Source organism: Pelmatolapia mariae, linkage group LG7, assembly GCF_036321145.2.
Source record: "Pelmatolapia mariae isolate MD_Pm_ZW linkage group LG7, Pm_UMD_F_2, whole genome shotgun sequence".
Classification (NCBI taxonomy): domain Eukaryota; kingdom Metazoa; phylum Chordata; class Actinopteri; order Cichliformes; family Cichlidae; genus Pelmatolapia; species Pelmatolapia mariae.
In genome coordinates this window covers 7,428,420-7,456,395 of record NC_086233.1, presented here as the reverse complement: position 1 = coordinate 7,456,395, position 27,976 = coordinate 7,428,420, and the positions used below count along the sequence as shown (strand labels likewise).

The following is a 27,976-nucleotide window of genomic DNA, read 5'->3' as shown; positions in this document are numbered from 1 at the left end:
TGATTTTCATGCCACCCTGATGCCACCCTAAGAAAATTTCTCTAGATCCGCCTCAGCCACCACCTTCTTTTTAAAACTACACCAAAGCAATTAATTAAAAGTTAACCATTAAATACCATAAAACTGACCTGGCACACTAGCTATTTATAAAATACTCCAAGGATCTTTTCCTTTTTTTAAATATTGTTTTGCATTATGTTTTGTAAAAAGGGGGGGGTATACTTTTTCACATTGGGTCATTTTGGACCTAACATATTTGCCACTACTGTTAAATATGTGATGAATACCTCAGTCAGGCTCTAGTTTTCACCTCTTTCTAGCCTTCTTAGTCTCTGTGTTGTTGTTTAGTGTCTTATTGTTGCTACTTTGCAATAGGATATGTTAATCTCAATTTCAAAAAAAAATTGAGGTTTTTTGTAATTGGGCCCGGGCCTGTCCTTAGTGGGCACTTTTATTAACCATGTATCCCCACAGTGTCCACACACTACATAAAACAAGGAAGTCTAGTGCACCACAGTAGTAAAAACTCATAATATCTGGTTACTTTCCAGCAAGCACAGAAACCAGTTGCACTGGTTTTATGGTCTTGTACTCACTCTGAGAGAAAATAACACAAGTGGAGTTGGTCCCACTGGAATGAGGACATGTTGTGCAATTTACAGACATAGTCATAGACCTGTCTTGCTAGATTTTCTCATTGCCCTCATTGCCTGAGGATGAGAAACATCACGAGTATAGAATTTCTGTCAACAGAAGCCAGTTTATATCTCTGTAAGCATCTAGATGTAAGTAAATACCAGCGTGTTGACAAGTAGTGCTCAACTCTTTTTTTTCTTTTGTTAGTGCCATCACATCGTTGATTGGGTGGCTTTTGAGTGGCTGTTTGAAGCAAGAGTGAATCAGGTCAGATGTGCATGGTCCAGAGGTCATACAATAGATGTGCCTCCATTTTCACTGTTTGCTTTCCAAACAGACCAGTTAGGACTCTGTGAATGTTTATAATTCAACACCATTGTGTTCATTCAGTTTGTCACATGGTTTGTGCTCTAAAATATGAGTGGCATATCGTGAGAAGTAGATGCAAAACAAGCTAAGCGCCTGTTAAATGCCCCACATATTTACTAAGAAGAAAGGGGTAATCAGTCCGTCAACAAAGGGAGAAACATCAGGGCGAGGCATGAAATTGTGCCAAGTTTTTTATCTTTTTACACCGAGTGCCAGTAAGGACACGATGAGTTGGACTTGGTGTTGTTTCAAGGTTGGTTTCATAGCAGGATCAAGGAAACTGAAGTCAGTCTACGGGATCACTTTATAAGTGCTGGGAGTAGATCCAGGGTGGGCAACACCACCACTGAAATCTGACTCTGACAGCAGATGACTGTCATACATACTGAGGTTAAGCAAAATACACCACTGTGTTTTTGTGATACACACATATACACAAACAAACACAGACAGACAATTTCCTGTGTTTAGAGCAGGTAAACACGCTCAAAATTGAATGATCACATCCACCCTAAAGGTGCACTTGTATATTTGTCTCAGTCGATCTGCTCAAAGCCTGCAGAATGCCATATCATAGATGCACCTTAATCCGTGTCTGCTGTGTCTGGCTCATGTAGCTACGTCTGTCTGTCTGAGTTACCCTGCAGAACAGTTACCAAGACCCCCAAGAGACCTGGGAACAAGTGTAGCAGAATTTTATGGTCATTGTAGGAGGCTGATGTTCAGCTGACAGACCTCTGAAGTGGTGGATGCTTTAAAAATAAAATAAACAGTATATTAAAGATGGACAAATTGATAAAAATGACATAACGTCCATTCTTTCTAACACCTTCAGGAAACAGTTTACAGTCTCAATCATTAGTTTCACATCTAACTGAATATAAAATTATGCTTTCAGTACATTAAAATAGACTTGATTCTGTTCATCTGGACATAGCGTTTTCAGTGGGAGAAACAATTTGTCACTCATCCAAGTGACTTCTTCAGTCTAGAGACCGAAGATCGCCATTTCCCTTTCAGACGTTGTGTATTTCCCACAGGTTTCCATTTACATCCTACTGACTAATATATTATGAATAATGTCTGAGAATGAATTTAGAGGTTACTTATTCATGTTGAAATTCTTCACATAGCACAGAGTTGGTTTACAGTGCTGACTCTGCATTACAATTATGAAAACACATTCCCACAACTGTCCCAGACAGAAATTTCACCGCCCACTTCAAAGGAGCGAAAGGATTTTTTTGTCTGGGAACATAAAGTTGTCCCTTCAAGAGGGAGTACAGCACTGATGGGAAAAGGTTTGGGAAGCGAAGACGTGACAGAGCGCTGTGGGCGAGTGCCTGTTCGGCAGCTGTTTCCTGTTCCTTTTCAAAGGAATCTGAGGGTAGGCTGACCAATGAAATAATCAAATACACAATCAAATATACAGTCGAAGTTAGGACTGTTCAGTGCTTCCCATCATTCTCAGTGATACTTTCTTGCAAACCTGTGAGATATAGCAGTAGAAGTGGCATTTAATACACCTCCCTTGCTGTTGCAATTGTAGGTCACAGTTTTGCTGTATTAAGATTTAAATGACTTTTACATAATGCTTTTTCTTTGAACTGGGCACTTTAAACATGCATTAATCAACACTTGACTTTTACAACTGATCCTGTGAGATATGAAATTAGGCAACTGTAATCATGAGGCCTAAGAGAATAATTAACCAACTCAACAGTGGGAGCCAAATTGTTCTCAGCAGAAGGAGGTGGATGGTTTTAGTTTGAAAAATGTTATAAAAAAACAAATCCATGCTAAACATCTAATAGCCAGAAAGGTTAGAGTTTAAGTTGTGAACATGTATACTTTGAGACATAAACTTCTCTGAGTCTGCGAGGTGTTAGGTCAAAATTTAGCTTGTTCTTGAACGTGTGCAGCAAACAGAAACTTTCAGCGGTTAAAAAAAAAGACGCTTCCCCTCTGGTAATTCAGGTAACCAAACTAGACTTCTTGAACATATTTTCTCTAGTGTGCCCTTTGGAACATTTTTAAATAATATTATTTGACAAACACCATTACTTAAGTTCATAGAGAAATTCTGCTAGTGCCCTGGTAACCATGCTAGCTAATATTTTTAGTTAATGTTAGCAAGCATTAGCATTAAATGTTAAACAAGAAAACTTAAGCTGAAGTTATCCTGTTTAAATGTGGTCATTCTGTCTTCAAAAAGTCAGGACAGTGATACCCATCTATTCGAAAGCTAATCCTATCCTGTCCACCAGAGAGCTGCACTTTTTTATAGAAAAAACTAGAACTGTTAAATTAGCTAATGGCACTCGTTAGCCTATTGTTAAAGTTAGCTATTTTCACAAAAAAAAGTTTAAAAAATATATAAAGAATAAACACAAAGTATTAAAGAATGAAAGAAATATAACGAAATAGAGTTGTTTTACCTGTTTAGCTGATATCAGTATATCTACTAACAAAGACAAACTAAATCATTCATCACTGTATGGCTCAATCCCACTAAAGTAAAAATAGACATCAACGTCCTTGAAGCTAAGAAAAATCTGTGGTTGCCTGATGATTTAACTAATTAATATTTTTGTGTATATTTATAAGTAGTTGCAGCAACCAACTGTTGTCCAGAGATTCACCTTGCAACACCCTCAACCTCTAGTCAACCACTTTAAGCTCAAGTTGACTGCACAGGTCACCTGATGGGTGGTAACCTCTCTCAAGATAATCCTTGAGTGACTCAGACAGACTGCCAATGGTTTGCAAATAATTGCCAACATGGTGCAATCAACCCGAGTCAGTCTGCGCTAACGAGTCCAACTCATCTGCTTTGTGCAATGGGGGATTTGACTCAGCTGGTTGCCACCTGGATATATTGTGGTTGTGTTCCTACATAAAAGCAAAATTCCCTGAATATTGAGCACATATGTATGTTGTTAAATTGCCATCATGCAGCAACTACGTTGCTATATGTAGAAGAATTTGTTTTCAAATCTGTGAGTTTTGGCTTCACTTAAGAAGTTTGAATTTCTGTGTATGTGGACAACAAAATATTTGCAATTTTCCAGATTTATTTCAATTAATTGCTGTATTATCACAAACAGATTTGAAAAATATGCTGAAAAAACAACATTTTGGATATACATGTGACATCTGGAGTTGGTGAAGTACTAAAGAAGTTATAAGGGACCAAAAACCACCAATGCATACTTTGAGGTGAAAATGTTACTTATTTAGTTACATATAGTAAATTATTGTACTTTTTTAAAAAAACAAACAAAAAAACAACCTGTCGTAGCAGATGACTGACTCTCCCTGAGCCTGGTTCTGCTGAAGGCTTCTTCCTGTTAAAAGGGCGTTTTTAATTTTCGTGGTCAACACCCTGAAGTTCAAAGGGGCTTGTTTGATTGTTGAGTTTTTTTCTGTATTATTATAGGGTGTTTACCTTAAATATAAAGCACCTTAATCGACTGTTGTTGTGATTTGGCACTATATGAATAAAACAGAAATTTTAAAAATTGTATCATTTTGTCCGGAATTGCACATTCAGTGCAGTTTCTATGTGACATAAAAGAAGTTTCAAGTTTTATTGTCATGTACAGATAACAGTGTAGCCACATTTATCCATAATGAAATTCTTTGGCTCGTGCTCCTCAGCTTTACATGAGCATATAGAGAGTGTGCAGTTATATTGAGAAGAAAATAACAGAAAATAGCAGTGGTAGTAATATAATAATAATAATAATAATAATAATAATAATAATAATAATAATAACAACAACAACAACAACAACAACAACAATAAAAAGGAGAGGAAAAAGTATTAGAGAATTTAATTGGTATTTACATTTAAGACAAGTTGGTATTTAATAAAGTACCAAAACCCAACAAACCAGTTTAGACCGCATTCAGAACCAAACAGGAATCCCACTGACTGAAGCCCTTTGTCTCAAATATCTGAAAAACCAAACAGGCACATCAGAGAGGCTGAAGAGGACACAGGAGAGTAAAGCAGGAGGAAGATGAGGAGGAAGAGCAGCTGGCCTGGAGTTCAGAGGAAGAAAGGGGCTCTGGATGCAGGTTCCTGTTTATATCTGTGCCTTTAAGTAGAGGGGATTGTGGCTTGTTGACCTAAAACACTTCCCCTCGAGCAAAGATGAAGACGAGGTCTCGTCTTTGTTTCATCTCCCATCTTCACTGACGGCCATTAAACGAGTCACTATGGTGCAAACCAAACCTGCCTTTGTTACAAGTTTCATTTAAAACTATCTCAGTGTGGACAGCAAAAGAGGCATTTTTAAAAGTTGATGAATATTTTAAGACAGCGTCTCACCTGTTTAATGCTTCTTCCTGTTTCTTGGTTTGGGGGATTTCTTTCATTAGAGCATCCCAAAAAACACAGAACTAACCACAACCTTGAATGTACAACCCACTACGAGAGATTCAAACCTACCTTGTCGTCACATCGTGTCAAAGTGGACTACAAATGCAAAATTGTGGAAGCTGGTTCTGTCCAAGTTTTCTGATATTGTCAATTCAGCATGCCCTGTTCTCCTCTACACACACACATATATATATATCCTGTATATAATTGTTGTTGTATATGTTTGTGAAGTCTAAAATTAGTCACATTCATTGAGCAGGTTTAAAATCTTTTGGTCATTCATCCACTTCAAAGACACGTGCATGCTTATAGTACACACACGCAAACACACACATACATATTGTACAGTTCAAAGCAGAGGGGTGTCCAGTCAGTCTGTCCACATTCATACAATCGTGGGAAGCCTGCAGACCAGTAAACACAATAAACACCCCCAGAGGTCGCCTTTAATTGCCTCTCCTTAGGCTCGACTCAGGTGGAGGAGCTGAGCACACCCTCCCACGGTAGCCGTGTAGAAAAGAGGATAAACAATCCATCCTCAGGACCCCAGGCGACTGGGTGGGGGCCAGCAAACATCCCCTCTCTGTGTCAGGAGGGTTTCAAAGGCAGCTTGAGGCAGTTAGAAGTGGTTTTCATTTGTCAAACATGTTTCTGCCCTGGTTCCTCAGTGTTTTAGGAAAGAGGTGTGTTTTTAAGGAACAATGGGGGTTGTTTAAATTTGCTGAAAAGACTGGAGCTGTAAATACAAAGCAGAGTCTCCAGTTTCCAGAGACGTTTCTTCCTAATGCACTGAGTGAAATCACTTTTCTTCTTTTGGTTTTGATAAGTTGACAAGTTGTGAAATACATATACTCATAGCAAAATAAGACTCAGATCAAAGTTTTTTGTTTTTGTGAGTTTATTTGGTCTCATCCTTATCCATCTTGTTTCATTGCCATTTCAATAGGTGTTTTCATGGTTTTTATTGTTAGTTTCTTTTCTATTAGGGTTTTACCTTAAGACACTAATTAGCTGTGACAACAAGTCTGTTAACCATTACATCATCCATAAGCTTTAGAATTTCAACACAGAGCCAACTATCCAGTAGTTAGTGTTACATATTGGACCAATAAAAACTGGACCCCAAACCTCTATTAAAGCCATTAAAAATTAGAACCGGCACTACAAAGATTGTGTGGATGAGCTGCATCAGAGATGGAGTTTCCTGCTACTGCTACTTGTCAACTAAAGTAACCGTGGTTTATTTAAAAAAACAAACAAACCTTTTCAGTTTTTTGGGGGGGATCATGCTGTAAACATGCTCGTTTCAGTGCTGAAGTTAGACATTTTGTAGGAAGCGACTCATTTATGGAGTCAGTCTCAAGTGGGCATTTGAGGGATTGCACTTTTTGAACTTTTCCAATTCAGCTGAATTTCGTTTATACTGAGAGATTGCTGCTTGTGAACCTCCTGTGACTTTGACGGGCTGTTTAGTATGCAGCTGACTTAAGAAAAACAAATAAAATCATAAAATAAGATAAAAAAAAATAATAATAATAATACAAAGATAGCACAGGAAGCATTTTTACATCACATGATACTTTATTATTTTACATCATTTATTAACATCAGTCTAACTACAATCATGTTTCCATCGATGTTGGGTGGTTTTCAACATCGCCACCTGAGGATCAGGAGGGTCTTCCAACATGCACTGCTGGATGGCCTAGCAGGGCCCTGCAGGGCAGGAATGTGGGCTACACACTCAACAAATAAACAGCTAAAATATGCACTGCATACAGTGTACACATCATACACCTGCTAAAACATCACAGTGAGCCACAGAAGACTAGGAAAGATGAAGTAAAGGTGCAAAATATTTTTTAAGAAAGTACAGTGGGACCTGTAGTATCTCTATGATTAGAAAAGCAGGCAATGATATGGATTAAAACACAAAAAGAGGAAGACTTTATATTCTATTAGATTTAATTAATGCAAAAATATATATAATATTTAGCAGTCAATCAAGAAAAGCACCAAAAACAGATTTCTAGCGCCTCATACTTTGATAGATCAATCCATTTAAATAATCAGTCTGCACTGACTGAGTGTGTGCATTGTAATATGTTAATATTAACAGCACTGCAATTTTTTTTTTTTTTTTTAAAAGGCATAAGAAAGTAACAACATGAGTAAAAAGCCATGAAAAACCAAGGCAGATGATGGTGCACAATTCAAATACATCAATAAAATACAGCTGTACACGATGAAGGCAGCACTGGGTCCCTTGTCTCCCGTGTTAGTACAATACACTGAACAAAGAAGAAGAAAAAACTCCAAGCACACCACCTCATCAAATTCCACTTCAACTTTACGCTAAAATCTTTTCTGCCTTCTGCGGGCCCCTCACTGTTTATCTAGCCAGTCTGCAGCCGTCACAACAATTAACATCACCCAGTGCACATCGCATCTTTTCAATACATGTCCACTGAAGTCCAGTCGCTGTGCAGCTTCGTGCTCTGCTTTGACTGGGGGGCCAACGGATGACCCGCGGGGGAGATGGAGCGGGGCGTTAAAGCCTCACGTGAGCCTTGGTGCCAGGAGGAGGGCAAGTTTGGATAGCTGCATTGTTACAGAGGGATCATTAAGACAACCATGACCTCTCACCCCACTTCAGTGCCATTGGAGAAAACCTTTGCACACAGATGACGTTAGAAGTGGCCAGATATGGTGCGATGTTCCAGTTTGCATGGCAGTGTTTGCAGTCCTGAAATAAGACCAATCTCAGAGCCAGACAGGTCTCTGCATGCATGTCTCCTTCTATCGTTCCATCAGTACCCTCCTCCTCTCTCAACTTTACCTCAAACTTCCTTTTAGCTTTCTGACATTGCTGCACAGTCCAATTTCGTGCACTGCAGCTGCTGGACATGAGCCAAAGCATGACAACTGCTAAACCTTTCTAGATGATGTAACATTGCATTAAAATCGTTCCCGATTTCAAAACCTTTGTGTCCCTGCACTGGATCTGCATATCATTTTAATTTATTCTAGTTTACATCTTTAAAGGGAAACTACTATGCTTTTTTTCTTCATATTCTGTCATATAATTATGCTAAAATGATGAATCCTCATATTCAGTTTTAAATGGTGCACTGTGAGACAAAAAACAGGCTTATCGCTGCTCTAAATGGCAGATATTTTTGCCTGTACAATGTCACAGGTGACAAGGCACTGGGGCACACAGCTCTCTGTGAGTGCAGAATCCCCACCCACCTGTTGTTTATGAACAGCAGCCAATCAGAAGAAAGAAATTCATCCTGAACCATGAATTAACCAAAGCCACTCAAGTAGAGACCAAGAATAAAAATATGTTGATGGAAACAAGCATAATAGGTCCCCTCTGGATAGGTTACAGGTGAATCTCAAATAGTGGAATCCTTGTATATAAAAATAAAAACATGCTGCAACATTAGAGGTAATTTATCCTCCTGTGACCTATCCAAGTACATCCTGCAAAAGGTCTTTAGCTTTAAAACATCAACAATAATAATAATAATAATAATAATGTGGATTCTACATTACATTTTATGCTAAATATAACTGTAACTTTAAACCCCTTCCAATCCAAAAACAGCAGACTGATTTGTTCTATCACATTAGTGCGATTAATCTTCTGTTAAAACACAACAACTGCACCACAGAGACTAATAAAGACAGCAGCTTCCTCCCAATTACAACTCGATTCATTCAAATTACCAGACAGGTGTACTATGAAGCAAGTTCAACATAGTCAGGCTTTCTTTGTGTTGGCTGGCTCAACAAAGCCTCAGACTGTGGTTAATCCAGACTGCTGGCCTGCTTTATTCAGAGGTCAATAAAACCAACAGTGATGTTGCCAATAAGACATAAGCTCAATGCTGAAGAAAACTGTTAATTCTGGGATTTTATATGCAAATACATCTTTAGGTTACCATGACAGCTGCAACTTTAAAGCTTTACACCTGTGCATGCAGGTCTGATGCTGTCCCATAGTGTAATGAAGAGAGATCAGTGGAAATCAGTTTAGTTTTTGGCCAAGCCAAAATGAGCTGAACTGATAACTAGAGATGGACCGATCCGATATTACGTATCGGTATCGGTCCGATACTGACCTAAATTACTGGATCGGATATCTGCGAGAAATAAAAAATGTAATCCGATCCATTAAATATCAAAAAACACCTCACAAAACTTGCGACATGGAGTAACTCGGCTCATAACCGTAGCACGTCGGAGCAGTGTGCATCACATGATAGAGCGGCTGTGTGTATTTGTAGCCTCGCTAGCAAACCAGCATTTCATCTCCGAGGAAGTTATCCCAGAGAGAAGTAAAGCAAGTGTGTAAGTTCATCTCTGAATGTTCGTAAAGCGTTCCCACGTTAAGCTTAACAACCGATATATTTAGCGACTGTCTCTCTCTCTCTCCCTCCCTCTCCTGCCGCTACTTCGTGAAACTGCTTAATGATCAGCTGATCGGCTTTTCTGTCGCGAGTCCGTCTCTCTTCTTTGTTTTTGGCCCACTTTGCACCAGAAAGAGGAAACCAGCGGCTGAACAACAGCAGCACGTTTAAGCTTGATAAGCTGTTGTTAGAATTTATTTAATATTACTTTCTAGACCAGGATCTTTTTCTATGCAGCTGACGGCTGGTAACTGTGCAGGGGCGGATCTAGCAAAGTTTAGCCAGGGGGGCCGATAGGGCATGAACAGGGAAAAGGGGGCACAAAGACATACTTATCTTTCTTATTCTCATTTAAAATGTCTCGCTTTTAATAAATAATTATCTGAATCTTACACCCAAAGTTTTAATCTGATGTAAAATGTATAGAAGTCCATTACTGTATATACTAACTGTTAAGTCTAATATACCCTAGTAAGCTATAGTACTTTTTCCTTTGGGAAGGTACGATCTGTGCAGTTTGCAATTCTGTTGAAGAAAGATATTGAATCTATTTAATTATTCTTGAAAAATAATTTAATTCTGTGCATTTTTTTCACACTGCATCAAATAAAAGTTGATTACTTCGATTAAGCATCATGAGGTGGAGGGCGGGGGGTGGTTCCCTATTTTTTTTTTGCTGGGAGTTTGCAACCCTATTTGTTAGTTTGCTTAATATTTCTGCTAAGTACTCTTTAAAATACCAGAATAGGGAGGATGGAGTAGGTTTAAGTTTATTAGATTGATCAGTGTTGCTGAACTATGAAATATTTTGGGTGCAGTGTATTTTTTACATACAGGTATAACAGAATAGCTTTAGTGTTGTTGTTTATTTAAACTTGAGTATAAACTTATACAAAATGCAGCAATATATTAAAAAACTGTTTTATTGATTAAAAAACACACTATATCGGATTCATATCGGTATCGGCAGATATCCAAATTTATGATATCGGTATCGGTATCGGACATAAAAAAGTGGTATCGTGCCATCTCTACTGATAACTGACTCTGCTGCAGACCAGGTTACGAGTTCACCATAAGTAGGTATAGAGAGCAAAGAGAGCTTCCTTTGTAACACTGAAAACTGACTCCTCACTTCATAGTACACCTGTCTGGGAAATAAGAGGTGAGCGTCACAGTAAATATCAGCTGAGCCTCCACCATTTCTGAGAGTGACCACCAACCACTGTACCCGAGCTAAAGCTTGGGGGAACAGATACTTTCCATCCTGTGAGGGGTGAGGGTGAAGCTGCCAAAAGCAGTGAGCCACACAGAGAACATTTAAAGGCACGGTGGTTATGGTGTCTAATGGAGATCACTGTAAGCCAGAGTAAAGGAAGAGAACTGGGTGCACCAGTGTGACACAGGTACATGCACTCTGGGTCAATCAGGATGCGTGTATGTGCTATAGTAACCAGGCATGATTGTGCGTATTACACGGGTTCTATGTAGAAGAACCAAAGCTTAGAGTCAGCTTTCAGACTGTTTAAATTATAGGATGTCCGAATAAAACAAAGATGTATAAAGTATAATATATAAGTATCTCTTTATATCAGGCTACGACACTAAAAGTTTAAAGTGTGTAGATGGAAAAAAACCAAAACAGTAAATCCTACAACTTTAAGAATGAAAAAAGTGACATTGTGGTACAAGTGGTAAAACACTGATGATTTTAGATATGTTGAGTATTTTACTGGGGAGGCACATTCCCCCTGACGGTTTGGTAAAATCTCCAGGGCATTGTGTTGTAAACTTACAGTAGCTCCTGCCTCCTTATAAGGATAAAAACATCACAGCGAGGAGATCAGAGCACTCTCTGCTGTAGCTGTGACCATGAAGTTTGTACCTGCAGCTCGGTGTGACTCCCTACACACAGCTGTAGCTATAAACTTTACATACAGTAACTTTAAAGACTGTAAATATAGAATAAATACCATTCTTATCAATATTATTTTTCCCCACAGCAAGCATCCCTTATTGGCTTTTGGTCTGCAACAGTCAAACCAAATTGTAAAAGAAAATAAAAACCGCAACCAATCAGAAACAGTTTGCCTACATCCCCCCTACATTGTGCTACACTCTAAAAACCTGCTTCCAGCATCAGATGTTGATGAGCAACAACATGTTCTGACAGCATGAAGAAAGGAAAACAACAGAAGTGTGGACAGTGGTCACTGTGTGAGTTACTCTAAGAGAAGACGAAAGGGTCTAGCAGCATCAGTGGTTGTGCTTGTCGCCTTCAGCGGATGGCGCCTCCTTCAGGAAGGGACTGAAGGAGGAGCGGACGGCACGGCCCTGGAGAGGCTGCTGCACACGGAAGTTGTTCACCATGCTCTTCTGCATATCTTCCTCAGCTGAGGTGAAAAGAAGGCTCCGGAAGACAGCCAACTATAGAGCGAGAGAGTCAGAGGCAGACAGCAGAGATTTATATCAAACTTCTTCAAAAGATAATCTCTTTAGTTTCTGGGCAATTTCAACGAACTGGGAATCCTGAAGCTGAAATGTTGCTGTGCTGGTTTTTCTGGGTGTGGATGCAAATAAACACACCTTCACATGAACCTCAACTGTCATCGGAAACCACTACTGAAAGTTACCTTGAAAGAACAGTTGTTCCCAAAACACAACAGCACATATCCAGAGGTTGGTGTGCAACTCAACTTAAAGTTGCACCAGTGATTCGTGCCCACCATGGGGCAGCAATAACTCTCATATAGCCATTTTCCACTAGTACCTGCTCGGGTCAGCTTGACTTATCTTAGTTTTTAGGGTTTCCCATTAGGTGGTATGTACTTTTTTAGTACCTGCTCGGCTGGGATTCCAATCAATCTGAGGTGATCTGAAAATGTGACGTCAAGAGACTGCATGCCACCGATTGGCTAGTCAGTGGCATCATGAATCATTAGAGCGTCTCACTCACAAAAAATCAAAAACCTGGCAACGAGGGAAACAGCTACACAAAAAAGCACTACTTTGGCAGCAGGTATGCCATTGCCTCAACGTCCTCCACTGTTGTGGTGTTAGTGTTGCATACAAATGACAGGACGTTTGGCCACAAGGTTGTTATAACAACCTCAGGCACATTAGGTCATACTCTATTGTAATGCCAAACATCCCAAACTGAGCCATGTTGAGTTGGCTGAGTAGGTACTAGTGGAAAAGGGTTAAGAGTAGTCATGGATAACACGTTAGCAACCAGCTCCACACATTTGGAACAGTGCTTATCCTCAATTTTGATCCCCACCCACTCAAATGAACACTGTATTAACACATGTTTATGTCTCTGCCCTTATTTGTCTGTATTTGGTCTTAGGATGGACCACATCCTAAGATGTTAAACCTTTTAACACCTTAGGATTTTAACAGAGGGAGGTTTAACAGAGGAAGAAGGATTGAAAAAAAGAAAACAGACACCACCAATCACACTGCACATGAAACTTCGACCCACTGTTAACATTGTTTACTTTTTTGTGTTGTAATTCTTAAAAACATCGTTCTTACCTGGTCATGGCTGACTTCTATGTGCTGTTTCATAATGATCCAGGTAACAGACTCTGTCAGAGGAGGTGTGGTCAAAGAGCCGTGGTACGTCCAGTAGTCATCCGTGTTAGTGGGTAACAGACAGCCAGGGTCGAACCGGTTAAACTCTACTACACTGTCCTGCAGAAGACCAAAGAAACAAATATTCAGTTAAAGCTTGTGGACTCTACTGGAGTAGCTTTGCATGATTCACACTTCAAACTGATCCTTAGTTCTGCCTGAAACAAGCCGTTTTAGCTCCTCTCCCTGTGAGTCAACATTTTTCTGGGTGCATCTCAGGTTCACAGCTTCCACTCACAGCCGTGTTGATATTAGCATCCGCAAGTGTAACAGTACAAGTATATTACAGAAAATACACAACAGCAGACTGGATGCACTCTGTGGAAAATTGTAAAATATTTAAAATCATTAAACGTTGACTATAATATAAATATGTTTTTCTGTACTCCACCTTCATTTCACAGTCAGATAAGTGATGATTCTAAATTGGTCATACATGCGAATGTGTGTGTGAATGGTTGTCCGTCTCTCTGTCTTAACTCTGTGACAGACTGATATCTCCCTGTCTCTAGCCCCATGACAGCTGGGATCAGTCCACTGACAGACTGATAAGTCAAAATATCTAACAAGTGCCTCTATTTATTTTAACACTGCAACCATCAAGCTATCCATTATCCACTTTAAAATTTGTTTGATATGTGTTACACAACATCTGTTATTTAGCACACACTTCTTATTATATTGTTGAACAAACATTCATATCAGACCTTATTAGTGATAAGCTGTGAATTAGTAGTGATAAAAAACAAGGGGAAAATACAATCTCCAGTGAGTCACCTTCAAAAACTACAAGCAACAGTGTAAAGGAAATATAATCACATCTCAGGACAGGTCTATAATGACAGATCAACATGTTAAAATCAAGGGAAAAACTATCTCACACCACCACCACCATTAGCAGCTTGAACTGTTAACACCACGCATTGTGGACCATGGATTCGTCTCATTATCACCAAATTCTGACTTGACAATCTGATGTGGGAGCAGAAATCATGATCTGTCAGGACAGTCTGTCCTCCTTTCAAGATGAAAACTGTCTAGGTGTGGTAACTGTGTGCCCAATATAGTCTTGGTTTCCTGTTCTAAGTTAACAGAGTGCTGATGCAACCTCCCACTTTTGCACGCCATCCTCTACAGCTTTCCAACCACAGAACTGTAGCTTATTGAGTGTTGTAATTTTCTGCTCCACTCTCTGAACTAGACTGTTGTTTGTGGAAAAAAAGCAGACCAGAAAAAGCATCTCACCAATAATCAATCATTTCTGCACCAATAATCAATCCAAGGTTAAAAGCACTAAGCTCTTGTGTTTCCTACCAGTTGTTTCTTGCCTGCATTCTTTTCATATAGCGAGCTGCTTACATCCGCTACATTTATTAATGCACAGCTAGTGTAATTTACCTCATCTTCAGGTCCTTAGATGCAGTAAATACACAGCTACTGATTCGGTTTGACTTCAGTTCTTTTGACTACTTGGTGAAAAAAAAAAAAATGAAATTCTCTGTGTGAAAGAAAGCCTGAACCACTAGAGGGCACCACCTCCCTATAAACTGACAGGTACAGAATTGTTGGTCTGTGATGCTCTTTGTCAAAGGTAAATACACTTTCTTATTAAAGCAGAGAAAAAACACAACAGGTATACACACATATGTGTGTGTGACTAACCTTGTGTCTGATTGCAGGCAGAGCGTCCACCAGTTTCTGCAGCCCCTCGTGTCTCTTTCCCACCTATGCAAAGATTAGACCTTAATCTGGATTATCGTCACTCACAAATCAGCTGGACAGCTGTTACCATTCTCTCACATAAACACACTGCTGAACGCAAATCAAAAGTAGCCTAAAACATATGATTTTGGTCATTGTTTAAGGACTTGAAAGACAGTGTGTGATGTACCTTCAGAAAAACGCCAATAACCGCCAGCCCGTTATCCTCCATCACTGCCTCCTCAAACAGACTGTACTTGTCAGAGTTCCAGTGGACCAAGTGGAGCTAAAGCGGCACACAAAGCAAAGACATCAGGAGTTTGTCTGTATGTGACCCAAACTGAAACAACTATAATCTCTTTTTCTGTTTTCCTGTTAAATCCTTCCTGCCTTCTTATATTTTCATTTGACCTAGTGTAAAAATTACAGCTTTATTAATTGTATTAAAATATGACACAAAGATCCCATGAAGCTGTGACTCATAACTGCAACTTGATGCTCTGCGCGCGCGCACGCACACACACACACACACACGCACACACACACACACACACACACACACACACAGTCACTGGAGCTTCTTACATAAGCGTGCGTGAATGTAATGGAACTACATGAAAATAGATGTTCTATACACAGGACAAATGTATGAGTCTGTAAACTCAGCTGCTGACAGACAAACACACGCTTCATGTTTGAGTCCGACTTTGGCGATATAAAAAGAATTAGAGAAACACAGCTGGATGAAAGAACCACAGCTGTATGCCTTAAACAATGTAACCAGTTTTGCACAACGCTTAAACATTTGAAGAACAAACAATTCAAACAGGGTACATGAGTACATATAAAAGGACCGCAAACTAAGGCAATATTTGCGCTGTTTCAACAGCACACTGTTGTTTTTTCCATTACTCCTTCTCTCTGTTAACCCCTAAAGAACTAAAAACTGACTTATACTGAAGGATATTACATGTAAGATTACAAATAGTAAGCATAAAATACCTGCATGACTAATCTCAGTTTTAGCTATGGCCAGTTGGAATTGTTACAAATATGTTTTTTTTAATACTTCTCTGTTAAATCTACGTTCTAGTTACATCGTAAGCACAAAACCCTCTGAAAACCTGCAATGTGGCCTACCCTAACGCGCACCTCCCCTGGAAATATAACGACACATCCTGCAGCTATCGTGACGGGCCTGTGCAGTACTGTCAATGTCTCTGATGCATTTGCAGATACGTTTTTCACAGTTTTTTAATTAAAAAAAAAAAAATCACAATAATTATCACCTCAATGTAAGGACAAACAAATGTCAGGTAGTTGTGGGAACTATTAATGTCAGGAAACATATGAAGCGGAAAAACCTGTGGGACAAATATTTTCATCACCAAAAGTCCAAAAGTTAAAAAATAAAATAAACTGAGCACAACAAAGAATGAGGACCCAGGAGGGGAATAAAGTCCCAGGTTTAAATTTGTTTCCCCCATGGGTTGCACCACATAACAAAGAAACATGAGCACAAGATAACTGACAACATGTAAAAGTAGATTATGTCGTAGGCATGAATCTTCCAAAGTTTTATTGCAGAAGTTTAAATGAGCTGTTCCACTGTCCACTTTTTAACAGGTGTCAGAGGTACAGACCCACAGAGCTCAGGCAAAGAGGACCACCGTGACGCTCAGGGGTGCAGACAACTGCTAACTCAGAGCATGACAACAGAAAAAAAAAATTACATTTAGACCCAAGAAAAACCTGCAAGGGTTTAGTTGAAAATTGTTATTTCACTCGGGAAAAAATGTCAGAGACTTCATCTCAGTCGCATCTTTTCTTATTGGCCGAATGGCACTGCGAGGAGGCTTGTTACTCTGTTTATGTGTGTTGTATTAGCAATTAAACATGTGGGTTGAGCTTTAGTTATAACATTCTTGTGTACTACACTGAGAGGAATGCACTGAATAAGCAGCCTAACAACCTGAAAATAAACTGTACCTCTGATGAGCAACTCCACTTCGTCTCTGAAAGGATACATTTACATTTAAACTGAGTGATTGAATTTTGTTTAAAGGAACATGAATTTTACAGGTTGGTGTCAATGCAAGAGCCTTAGGAGCATCCATTGTAGTTATAAAAAGTATTTTGTCACTTACAAATAAACCTGGTCAGCTTTTTTTTCCAGATTCTGTGAGAAATCTACATCATAACTTAGGACTCCCCCATACCGTCAGAGATGGAGGCTTTGGAACCAAGCACTGATAACAGGCAGGATAGTCCTTCTCCTCTTTAGAAACAAATTTTCCAAAAAGAATTTCATAGTTTGATTTGTCTGATCAAAGAACAGTTTTCCTCTTTGCCTCAGTCCATTTTAAATGAGATTTGTCCCAAACAAGACAAGCATTTCCAGATCATGCTCATATATGGATTCTTCTTTGCACTATAGAGCTTTAACCTGATTTGTGGATAACAAGGAATCTGAAAATTGTACATTTTCTCAGTTCAAACACATGATATATTGTTCTATTGTGAATAAAGTAGGGGCTTAGAAGATTTTAAAATCCCTCTATTCTGTTTTTAGTTACATTTTAAACAGCGTCCCAATCTTTTTGGAGTTGGGGTTGTAATATTACTTGAGTTGAGTTGAGGCAAGCATCAATACAATAGTGGGTACAGTGAGGGGTTATGTAAAGATCCAGTGATGCAGAAAGTAATTGCAAATGACTGACAGCGAATTACCCTCCCCCTCCCCTCTCTCTCAATTACCTGCTTCTTAAGTAATACCTATGTGAGTTTCCATTCAGCGGCTCGTTAAACAATAGCATACAGTGTGCAGTGCTTCTGCACTTAGCATGCTACATTAATCCAGCAGCTGCAAGGTCAGGGCTTTTTAAGCGTCAACAGAGTGTGTGCGTAGGGGAACACTGCTGTTACAGGTATGAACATGCTCATGTACTTGGTGGTGTTTTGATCTCAGGTGATGCTAATTTTGTGGCTTTTGTTAAAAAAATAAAATAAAATAAAATCTTGTAAATCCAAAATCTGTAAAAAAAAACAAAACAAAACAAAGAAAAACAAAAAAAAAACAATCGTATTAAAAAGCATCTAACATCTCAATTTGCTGCACTGATGCTGAAGTCCATTCAGTCAGTCACTAATAGATGTGGAACACACTTTTAATAAGAGAGAACTAAAACAGTGCCTTTCAGGCTGAAGTTTTAATGGTAAAGAAGTGGAATAATCTCCACTGGCTCAGTCTCTTCCCTGATGTCAACCAGATGGAGCTGAACATCACTAAAAGCAGAAAGACCCACAAACAACCACTAAAAGCAGCCACAGTGAAGGTTAGCAAAACACCACTAAGGAGGAAAGCCAGTCTTTAGTGACGTCCATGAAAAATAAACACTTCTGTTATTGTTGTGCAAGTTTATCCTATTAAAATTAAAACCCAGAAAATAAGGAACTGTGCATAAAATAGCTGCATTTTGACATATTATTATTATTGCATATAAATATTATTGTTCAACTGCTTAAATTAAAACCTTAGAGTTTCCAGGTGAGCCTGTCTTAGTTGTGTAACTGCAACTTGTATACGGTCAGCATAAATTACAAATCCCACAACACTAATCCTGTGCATACTTTCCAGTTTAAAGTAATATATAAATATTATGAGCTCTTACATTGACCAGGGACATATTCAAACAACATTAGTGGAAATTAGTGCACATCAGAAGGGGACTTGGATAAATTCATGGTAAAAATGATGGCTGTGAACATTTACGTGACCCCATGTTTTCCATGTGTTTGTGTTGGTGTATGGAGGTGGCAGCACTGCTGTACCTCAGCGGGGAACAGCTTCTTGTCCACGGTGTGCTCTGAGCCCCAGGCGTTGGTCTCACCCCAGTGGAAGTGGAACTGGCAAAGCCTAAATTTGTCTTCCAGGGGGCCCCCTTGTAGCGCTGCAACCATAAAGTTCAAGGACATGAAAATCAGTGCATCAAACACGGATTCGTCCAAAGGAAATAGCTCATGTTTTAAGGAATTTTTAATTACTTGTAAGACAAAGACTGACTGTTCAGGAACAGGTTGTTCAGGGAGTAATACTGACCTCAACATCCAGGAAACATTAAAGTGAGAACGAGGCTATGAAAGAATAACTTTTTATTGTCCTCACAGTATCTGTACACTGATAAGGCCTCTCTTTCTCCATATACAGCACCATAAAGGTTTCTTTTGTCAAAAAAATAAAGGCTAAAGTTCTTCACAAAGTGAAGTTTATAAACCTGTTATTGTTCTCACAGACTAAGCTTTAAAGCTTTTAATACACAGACTGGCTGCATGTGACACCCTATAAAGTGTGTTGTTGTAATTTCACCAAAACATGATTTATATTTAGAATCTTAATGGGTAGTAAAGTTAGTGTTTTGGCGCACCCCAGTAATTATACCAAAATGACACTTTAAGGACAGGGTACGTTGCACTTTTAAGGGTCAGCACAAACATACAAGTCACATGACAGCCCACATGGCACCTTTAAGTGCAGTATTGCTTACTGGATTTTCCTACATACAGACTGCTCTTTAAGGGGGAGTGCAGGAAAAGATAATCCCCTTGTGTAGACCAAAACATGCATTCCTACAGCTGAGATTTCCCTTAAATTCTTCCTGATTTAAATGGAAGCTACAGACCTGCTGCCATCTGAGCAGGCAAAAAAAGAGCAACTTACATGGTACAAACTGTAATCTTATTTTCTAGGTTTCAAGGGAGTAATTACCTGAAGAACTTAATGTGTACTGTTCAGAGTATTTTAACTAAATATATACATGCAGATTACAAAAGAGTACTTACTGGACTTGTCTGTAGTGTCATCGTACTCGACCAGAAAGGAGTAACCGTTGTTCCAGATTTGTTGGCAAGTATGCGGGTCGTATTTGGTAACCAGAGGCTTCAGCTTTAAATCATAGATGCTCTTGCGTACGACAATATCAATTGGAGACTGACGATCCCCTCCTGGTACCGCGAGGGGCCCCTGCCACATGGGATGCACTAAAGGAGATGAAATGAGAAGAAGGAGGAAGAGGAAAATGTAAAAAAACAAAACATAAGTTAGTGATATTAAAGATTATCGTTTTCCAGTCAGAGTTAAAAATTCTTGACAAACGGAACAGCAGAAAAGATTACCCCAAAAAAGCCCTTAAACCTACTTTTCATGTTGCACTCCGCTGCTTCCTGCATTTTTGTAAAATCCATTATTTTTTTAAAAAATATTTAAAATGCTTCATAAAAAGAAGATTCAAATGGTGACAGCATTAGAAAGACTGGTACAATCCTTCTTCCCCAAGCTCTTAAAAGGAACTAACTGAAAAGTCAGCAAGTAAGCAATCTTACTTCCTTTTAGTCCGCTTACTTTTTTTTCCCTAAAGGAAATTACTAAATAAGAGAGAAGTGGGCCGGCTGTACAGAAAGTGACACGCGGAATGTCTTGGCACGCCCTCAGCTCGCCTCCACAGCAGGACCTCTGGCCAGTCAAACTGCACGCTCAGTCCAACATCTGTCAACAGACCTGACTTCTAATCACTCAAAGCTCTGCTTATTTTCTCTGCCTCCCTATTTAGGTGTTGTGCCTTTGCTATTGAAATACATCCAAAACTATTTTAAAAAAATCTTTTCCTTAGAAAAACAAAAGCACACACACAGTTTAAAAGACTATTTCACTCATTTATCTGAACCCAGATCAACAAGAAAAAGAACATGCGCAGTTCATAGGGCACAAAGGCAGTTCAGTCTTTTATTTTCCTTATCATTCATTCTCTCCGGAGCCTAAGGTTTCCACTGAGAGCCAAGCTCAACAGGTCCGACTGGGACATGACCTTCATCTTCATCGGATTTCAGCGGCTCCTCCTAGGAGAGTTGGCTGCCTGTCTCAGTTATTGCATGAACAATAACTGCTTCCAAAGCCATGCATGCTCATGCACTGCAATTATCAACTGTGGAGTTTATTTGGCCTTGAATCCATATAAGGGACTCACTTCAGGAGCATATCACAAATCATTTATCCTAATTTAAATCGGGGTGGAGGTAACGAGCAATTGCTCGAGTTTTCCTGGCACAGGACAAGATGTTTATATCTTGCCTTGCAGACATCAGCGAATCTGCCAAGCTCACATTTCATTTCCCGTAGACGCATCACAATAAAAGCTTCACAAATGCAGAAAAAAAAAAGTCATACCATCCCATGTGCAAGACTGGTAACTGTGATATGATAATGTCGCTCCACATCCTGGACACAGGGACCTGAACCTTTTCAAAGACTTTCACAACAGTCTTGAGTAACCAGCCTAATAACATGTTCTGAGCCAATTAGTGTATTGCACCTCACTGGGGGACCATCACAGCTGAGCTCCAGTCACTCCTGCTACCAAACAGAAGAGTGCGCTTGGAGGCATTCTTCTTAATTAGCAAACAATCTCTGATATAAGCGAACTCGTGAAAATAATAGAGAATAATAATCTGAATGTTTTTAACAGGTTCTGGCAAATTAAACTTACAAATAAGGAATTAGAAAAGAATTCGAAACGAATGATCTGAGTAATATATTACATAAATGTCAAATAAAATGGACTCCTCGCCAACTAAATGATTACTATGTATAATGGTTCTGAAAGAGGGAAAGGTTTCAGCAAAAACAGTAAGAAAATACTGTTTTCTCTGTATACTCCAAAGACCTCAGTAACTCCAAACCTCTGCAGAGAAAACTTTGTGCCCTGAGCTGAGGCTTGTAGGTAGAATCTCTTTATGTTCAGGCTTGAGGTCTGAACTGAGTAAACCATCTGAACCCACTGAGGTGAAAATTTTACCCGACAGGCACTACTGAGGGAACAGAGTGCACCATTGTTCTGAATCTGGCAAGATATCAGTATGCCTCCCTGCTACTTTTGTTAAGAGTGTACGAAGAGTGAATGTGTCTTTACACAGATATCAAACTGAAGACCACGCAACTAGCAAAAAAGAAGAAAAAAAAATCCCACTGACCAGTTAAAAAAAAAAACCAAAGTCTTTTGGTAATGCTTTGTACAGACACAGACGGACACAACAAGCTGGTTAAAGTTAAATATAAACTCTAGTTTATTACAATGGTTGAACATAAAAGCTTTGCTGGAATGGACAGTTTTTCTACTCCCAAACAGCCAACTACTCATTTAAGTCTGACCAACAACATTATTTTTCTTCCAATAAGGAAGCTGAGAGGAGCTGAGACTGATTTATTTTTATTTTAGGAACAAAAGACTCCACTTCAAGGGATTCGGCAGATAACCACAGCTTTCCACAAAAAAACCCCCACACAAAAGATTGTTTAAAACAAACAATAAGTAAGAGTGTAGCACAACTGGCACATTTTTTAATATACATCCTTGAGCTTCAGCTGGACGTCAGTCAAAATTATAGTAAAAACTTTTAATAGGTTTTTCCCTTTGACTATTTTTAAAGCTACTAGTAGAACTAGTTATCACTTTTTATTACTTTACCAGCTTTTTTTTATTTTGCCTTTTTACCGAGTGGAACATCATGGCCTTGCCATATTGGTCCATTTGATTGACCTTTATCATTATTATTATTATTATTATTATTATTATTATTATGTATTTATTTTATTTTCAGTTGTTACAGATGGGACAGACATGACTGGGAGAAGGCAGGAAGGAAGGAAGGAAAAAAGACAGAGGGGAAGAGGGACAGTGAGAAAGGGCACTTAAAAAAACCTGTTGAGAGAAGAAAAAACAGAAGAGAAAACAAGCAAAAAGGAGAGCAACATAATAAACACAACACCATCACAATAATCTAGCTAACAGTAAATAACAGCAGCCAACTGCGCCAGAGTGGACAGAAACCCAGGTCCAGGGGCCAGAGGCCTGAGGGCCCCCCACCCCCCTGAACTGGTCCAACCGAGCCACGGGCACCAACCCCTGTCATCTATCTTAATTGCTCCTTGGGGATAAATAAAGTTTTTTGACTTGACTTGACTTGACAAGCAGCCAGTAGGAGTGAGCCGGTACAGGGTAACCTGAGTGCCCAGCCCTGGATACCAAGAACCACCAACGCACCGACATCTGAGGGCATCAGCCACCGGCAGGGAGTGTGGTGAGGGGAGATAGGCCTCCATTACCTTGGAGGGCCTCAGAATTGCCCAGCTTTAAAGTAGGTATGTCTATTAATCCGAAATTATTCATATTCCTGTCAGATTTTGATAGATTTTTTTAAAGAAATTTTTGAGATGTCAAATTTAATTTTGCACAATCAAATAAGAAAAGGTGGCATATGGTTATGAGAAGTACAGTCACGTGAATTTGATAGATTTAATTCTTTTAGGTATTTTGACAAATTTAAAAATAAATCATGTTCATGTCCATAATGATTGATAGCCTCTCTTAGTAAATGCCCAGAAAACCTTTTATTTGTGACTATAGCACAGCTCACCCACTAATTATAAAAAGTAAGACAGCAGAAATAAATAACAAACAGGAGAAATATATACAAAACAGAAAATAGCGTGGAGACTGCGAGTCAGGCCAACATCAGAAATTCCAATAAACACTTCTAAACATTGTAGAAAGCCTACCCAGAAGAGTTTAAGCTGCTATAGCTTCCAAAGGTGGGCTGACATCATATTAAACCTTATGAATTAATAATGAGATGTCAATCAAGTTTATATGCATGTTAAGGCAATCGAGCAATTACTTTTGCCAATATATTTTCAACAAACATTTTTCAATGTTGACTCTTGTACTTGGCTGGAGACAGCAAACAAGGCAATATTGACATTACCAGGGCGTGTTAGTGAAATTATTAAAACTGCTCAGACAAGCCTGAGTGGTTTAGAAAGTCTGTGGTCTCATGAAAATAAAAGGTGGTGACTCATTAGTTGTGTAACATGCGAATGTTGCATGTCACACATCTGCCAGGAGCTCAAGTACATACTGTAATGTAACACGTGACATTTTTTGATTTTTATGAGCTCTCAATAGGGATATGCACAGTGGAAGTGGCGATGAAGGCGAAATTTCTTTAGTATTTAATGAAGTGCATACAAGTAGAAGGTATATAGGTCAAAGGGCGTTAAAGGACCCCGGTGTGGGGCACACCGATCAGCGGTTATCAATAGGTGTTTGGAAAACCTGGAGTCTGAACACTGCCGAGTCACCAGAGAGGCGACTGATCGAAATCCAGGGATGATCAAAGTCCAGCTCCAGGTTTGCACAGCTCCCCGCGCTGCTGTGGCATGAAAACAAAAGTGACCAACAAACGGTGCTGTGTGTGAGCAGCAATGAATGAAACAAGCCGACCACTGCCGAGCTGACACACACACACACACACACACTGTGAGGGCTGCAGAGATCATCTGTGTGACAATGAGCAGCTGACCGCCGGCTGACAGGCAGGATGCCCAGCTAACGTTACCACACATGCCTTATAAATAAAAGTACTCACTCTGAGACAGCACATATTTGCTTGAGCACGCAGTCAGGTTACATCCTCTGACAGGCGATATCCGGTGACTCCTGGCTTGTCTGGCGAGCTGTCGGTGAATATGTGAAGCCAAAGGTCTAACCAGAGCCGAGAAAGTCACCATTTTAACCGAGTTACCTGCTTCCCTGCAAACGGTTACGAGTCGAGCCGTTAGCTTCTCCACTCTCCTAAAGTTAGCTAGTCTGCTGAAAACAATATATCGGCTGGCTTCCCTCCTCCTCCTCCTTCCGTACCCTCCTACTGGTTTTCTGAAGTCGGGGAAAACAACACACATTCAAATTGTGACCGCAGAAAGCAAACAACACTCTACTAGGCTTTACAGTGAAGCAATAGCACCAGAACAACACGGTTAAACACACTTGTTCTCGGCGCACACCTTCGATAACCGATAACAGGGTCGTCGTTTGCGCCAGAGAGGTCGGCTGGGGAGGGGGTGTAGAGCGGACCAATCAGCGACGTCCTTTGATGGGCGTTAACGTGCACGATGACGTCGAGAGGAAGTACAGCCCCCTTTGATTAAATAACATTTCCCACGTGAGGAAATTTTTCTGGGATAAAATTACTTATATCTTTGAGCTTCCCTTTGAAAATGTATTGTTTTGGTCTCTTAAGATTCAGCGCTTGGAAAAGTGTCATTTTTTCAGCCTCCGACCTTTTAAAGTTTTATATCCACAAAACAATTCAATATAATTCACTTTCTTTCTTACTGCTATTATATTTATCAAGTCTTAGCGTTTCAGTACGATAAACCTTCATCGGGTAGTTGTTTGATGAAGTTTTATATTAAAAAAATGTAATTTAAATGTAAAACTATACTAAACTATACATCAAGTCTATATTAACAACAACAAACAACAAAGAAGCTCTTTGAATTTTTAAGTTGTGCTGGGTTTTTTTTTTTTTTTACTGTTTTGTATGGTGGCTTGTTTCTGACACCAATTGTAAATAAATAAATGTTTCTTTTTGCCATCCATAAGACTAATTTTTTGAGTTATTATTTTAACATTTGGATTTAAAATCTAAGATTTTGAGTTTTTATCCTAAATTTTGAGTGATTATTTCAACATTTCAAGATAATTACCTTTGGGCGAATACGTTCAAACCTGGCACAAACATTCATGAGGTGGGAGTCAAGTCAAAGGTCACTGACCAAACATGATTTAGGTCATTACTTGAGGATTAATGCACCAGTTATAAAAAAAAAAAACATTTAATGCATGATTAATGGAATAAAATGAAGTGATGAAGTTCTACTTCTAAAAGGTCAAAGATCAATTGTGGGCAGACAGGTTTCCGCATGTGAATGTTAATACTAACGGGGGAAGCTGCTATGTTTACACGTCCATGAGGCTTACAAGGACCTTCCGTGCCACCACCTCAGCGACTGCGACTGTATGATTGCATTCATGGTTCCTGCACACAAACCCCACTTAAAATCCACCAAACCACTCAGCACTAACATCAGAGTGTGCCTGAATGGTGTTGTTTTGAGCTTTCCTTGCAACAACTCTGTGATTGGGGATTAGGGATGTCCTCCCGCTGACATCATACAGAGCCAAGAGTGGAAAAAGATGTCTGAAACTGAGCATTTAGAGCAGTGTAAGGTCTGAGCTTTCAGCTCATATAGAATACTTGTACATTTTATTGACTTTATTTTCTGTCTCTTGAATCATGGAGCAGTGAACCTTTAGGCTTCCTGTATACACATAAATGTCCAATCTCTCTATTTGTTAGCCATAGTTTTCTTTAAAGTCTAGTTTAAAATAATTTATCCCTATCAACAAATCATACTATATAAGCAACATATATTATTATTTAGTATTTCTTTTTTATCCTCAATTTTTATATTCTTATCTTCATTTTCTACTGGAAACAGTGACATTTAATCTAATCACGCTACATTTTCTTAAACCTGTTTATAGTAAAGTCTAGTCTCTGTTTTGCATCACAGGAATTTGGCTCATGTACAGGTCCTTCTCAAAAAATTAGCATATTGTGATAAAGTTCATTATTTCCTGTAATGTACTGATAAACATTAGACTTTCATATATTTTAGATTCATTACACACAACTGAAGTAGTTCAAGCCTTTCATTGTTTTAATATTGATGATTTTGGCATACATAACTCATGAAAACCCAAAATTCCTGTCTCAAAAAATTAGCATATTTCATCCGACCAATAAAAGAAAAGTGTTTTTAATACATAAAAAGTCAACCTTCAAATAATTATGTGCAGTTATGCACTCAATACTTGGTCGGGAATCCTTTTGCAGAAATGACTGCTTCAATGCGGCGTGGCATGGAGGCAATCAGCCTGTGGCACTGCTGAGGTGTTATGGAGGCCCAGGATGCTTCGATAGCGGCCTTAAGCTCATCCAGAGTGTTGGGTCTTGCGTCTCTCAACTTTCTCTTCACAATATCCCACAGATTCTCTATGGGGTTCAGGTCAGGAGAGTTGGCAGGCCAATTGAGCACAGTAATACCATGGTCAGTAAACCATTTACCAGTGGTTTTGGCACTGTGAGCAGGTGCCAGGTCGTGCTGAAAAATGAAATCTTCATCTCCATAAAGCTTTTCAGCAGATGGAAGCATGAACTGCTCCAAAATCTCCTGATAGCTAGCTGCATTGACCCTGCCCTTGATAAAACACAGTGGACCAACACCAGCAGCTGACATGGCACCCCAGACCATCACTGACTGTGGGTACTTGACACTGGACTTCAGGCATTTTGGCATTTCCCTCTCCCCAGTCTTCCTCCAGACTCTGGCACCTTGATTTCCGAATGACATGCAAAAGTTGCTTTCATCCGAAAAAAGTACTTTGGACCACTGAGCAACAGTCCAGTGCTGCTTCTCTGTAGCCCAGGTCAGGCACTTCAGCCGCCGTTTCTGGTTCAAAAGTGGCTTGACCTGGGGAATGCGGCACCTGTAGCCCATTTCCTGCACACGCCTGTACACGGTGGCTCTGGATGTTTCTACTCCAGACTCAGTCCACTGCTTCCGCAGGCCCCCCAAGGTCTGGAATCGGTTCTTCTCCACAATCTTCCTCAGGGTCCGGTCACCTCTTCTCGTTGTGCAGCGTTTTCTGCCACACTTTTTCCTTCCCACAGACTTCCCACTGAGGTGCCTTGATACAGCACTCTGGGAACAGCCTATACGTTCAGAAATTTCTTTCTGTGTCTTACCCTCTTGCTTGAGGGCGTCAATGATGGCCTTCTGGACAGCAGTCAGGTCGGCAGTCTTACCCATGATTGCGGTTTTGAGTAATGAACCAGGCTGGGAGTTTATAAAAGCCTCAGGAATCTTTTGCAG

The 27,976-nt window shown here is 39.5% G+C and overlaps 1 protein-coding gene across 3 annotated transcripts; it reads right to left on the bottom strand.

Moving 5' to 3' along the window:
- Positions 1–6,963: 6,963 nt before the first annotated feature.
- Positions 6,964–25,110, bottom strand: ca5a (carbonic anhydrase Va). Of its 3 annotated transcripts, XM_063477705.1 has the most exons (8): positions 25,040–25,110; positions 24,625–24,911; positions 19,987–20,184; positions 18,979–19,097; positions 15,338–15,433; positions 15,109–15,171; positions 13,348–13,506; positions 6,964–12,237 (listed from the first exon to the last, which is right to left on the bottom strand). In XM_063477705.1, exons 2-8 carry the CDS (start codon positions 24,764–24,766, stop codon positions 12,067–12,069), a joined length of 948 nt encoding a protein of 315 aa, XP_063333775.1. In that variant the 5' UTR covers positions 24,767–24,911; positions 25,040–25,110; the 3' UTR covers positions 6,964–12,066. The 3 variants fall into 3 exon arrangements, with proteins under 3 accessions (XP_063333775.1, XP_063333774.1, XP_063333776.1); XM_063477704.1 differs by having other exon boundaries at positions 24,625–25,088; XM_063477706.1 differs by lacking the exons at positions 24,625–24,911; positions 25,040–25,110 and adding an exon at positions 20,343–20,450.
- Between the last annotated feature and the right edge of the window lie 2,866 nt (positions 25,111–27,976).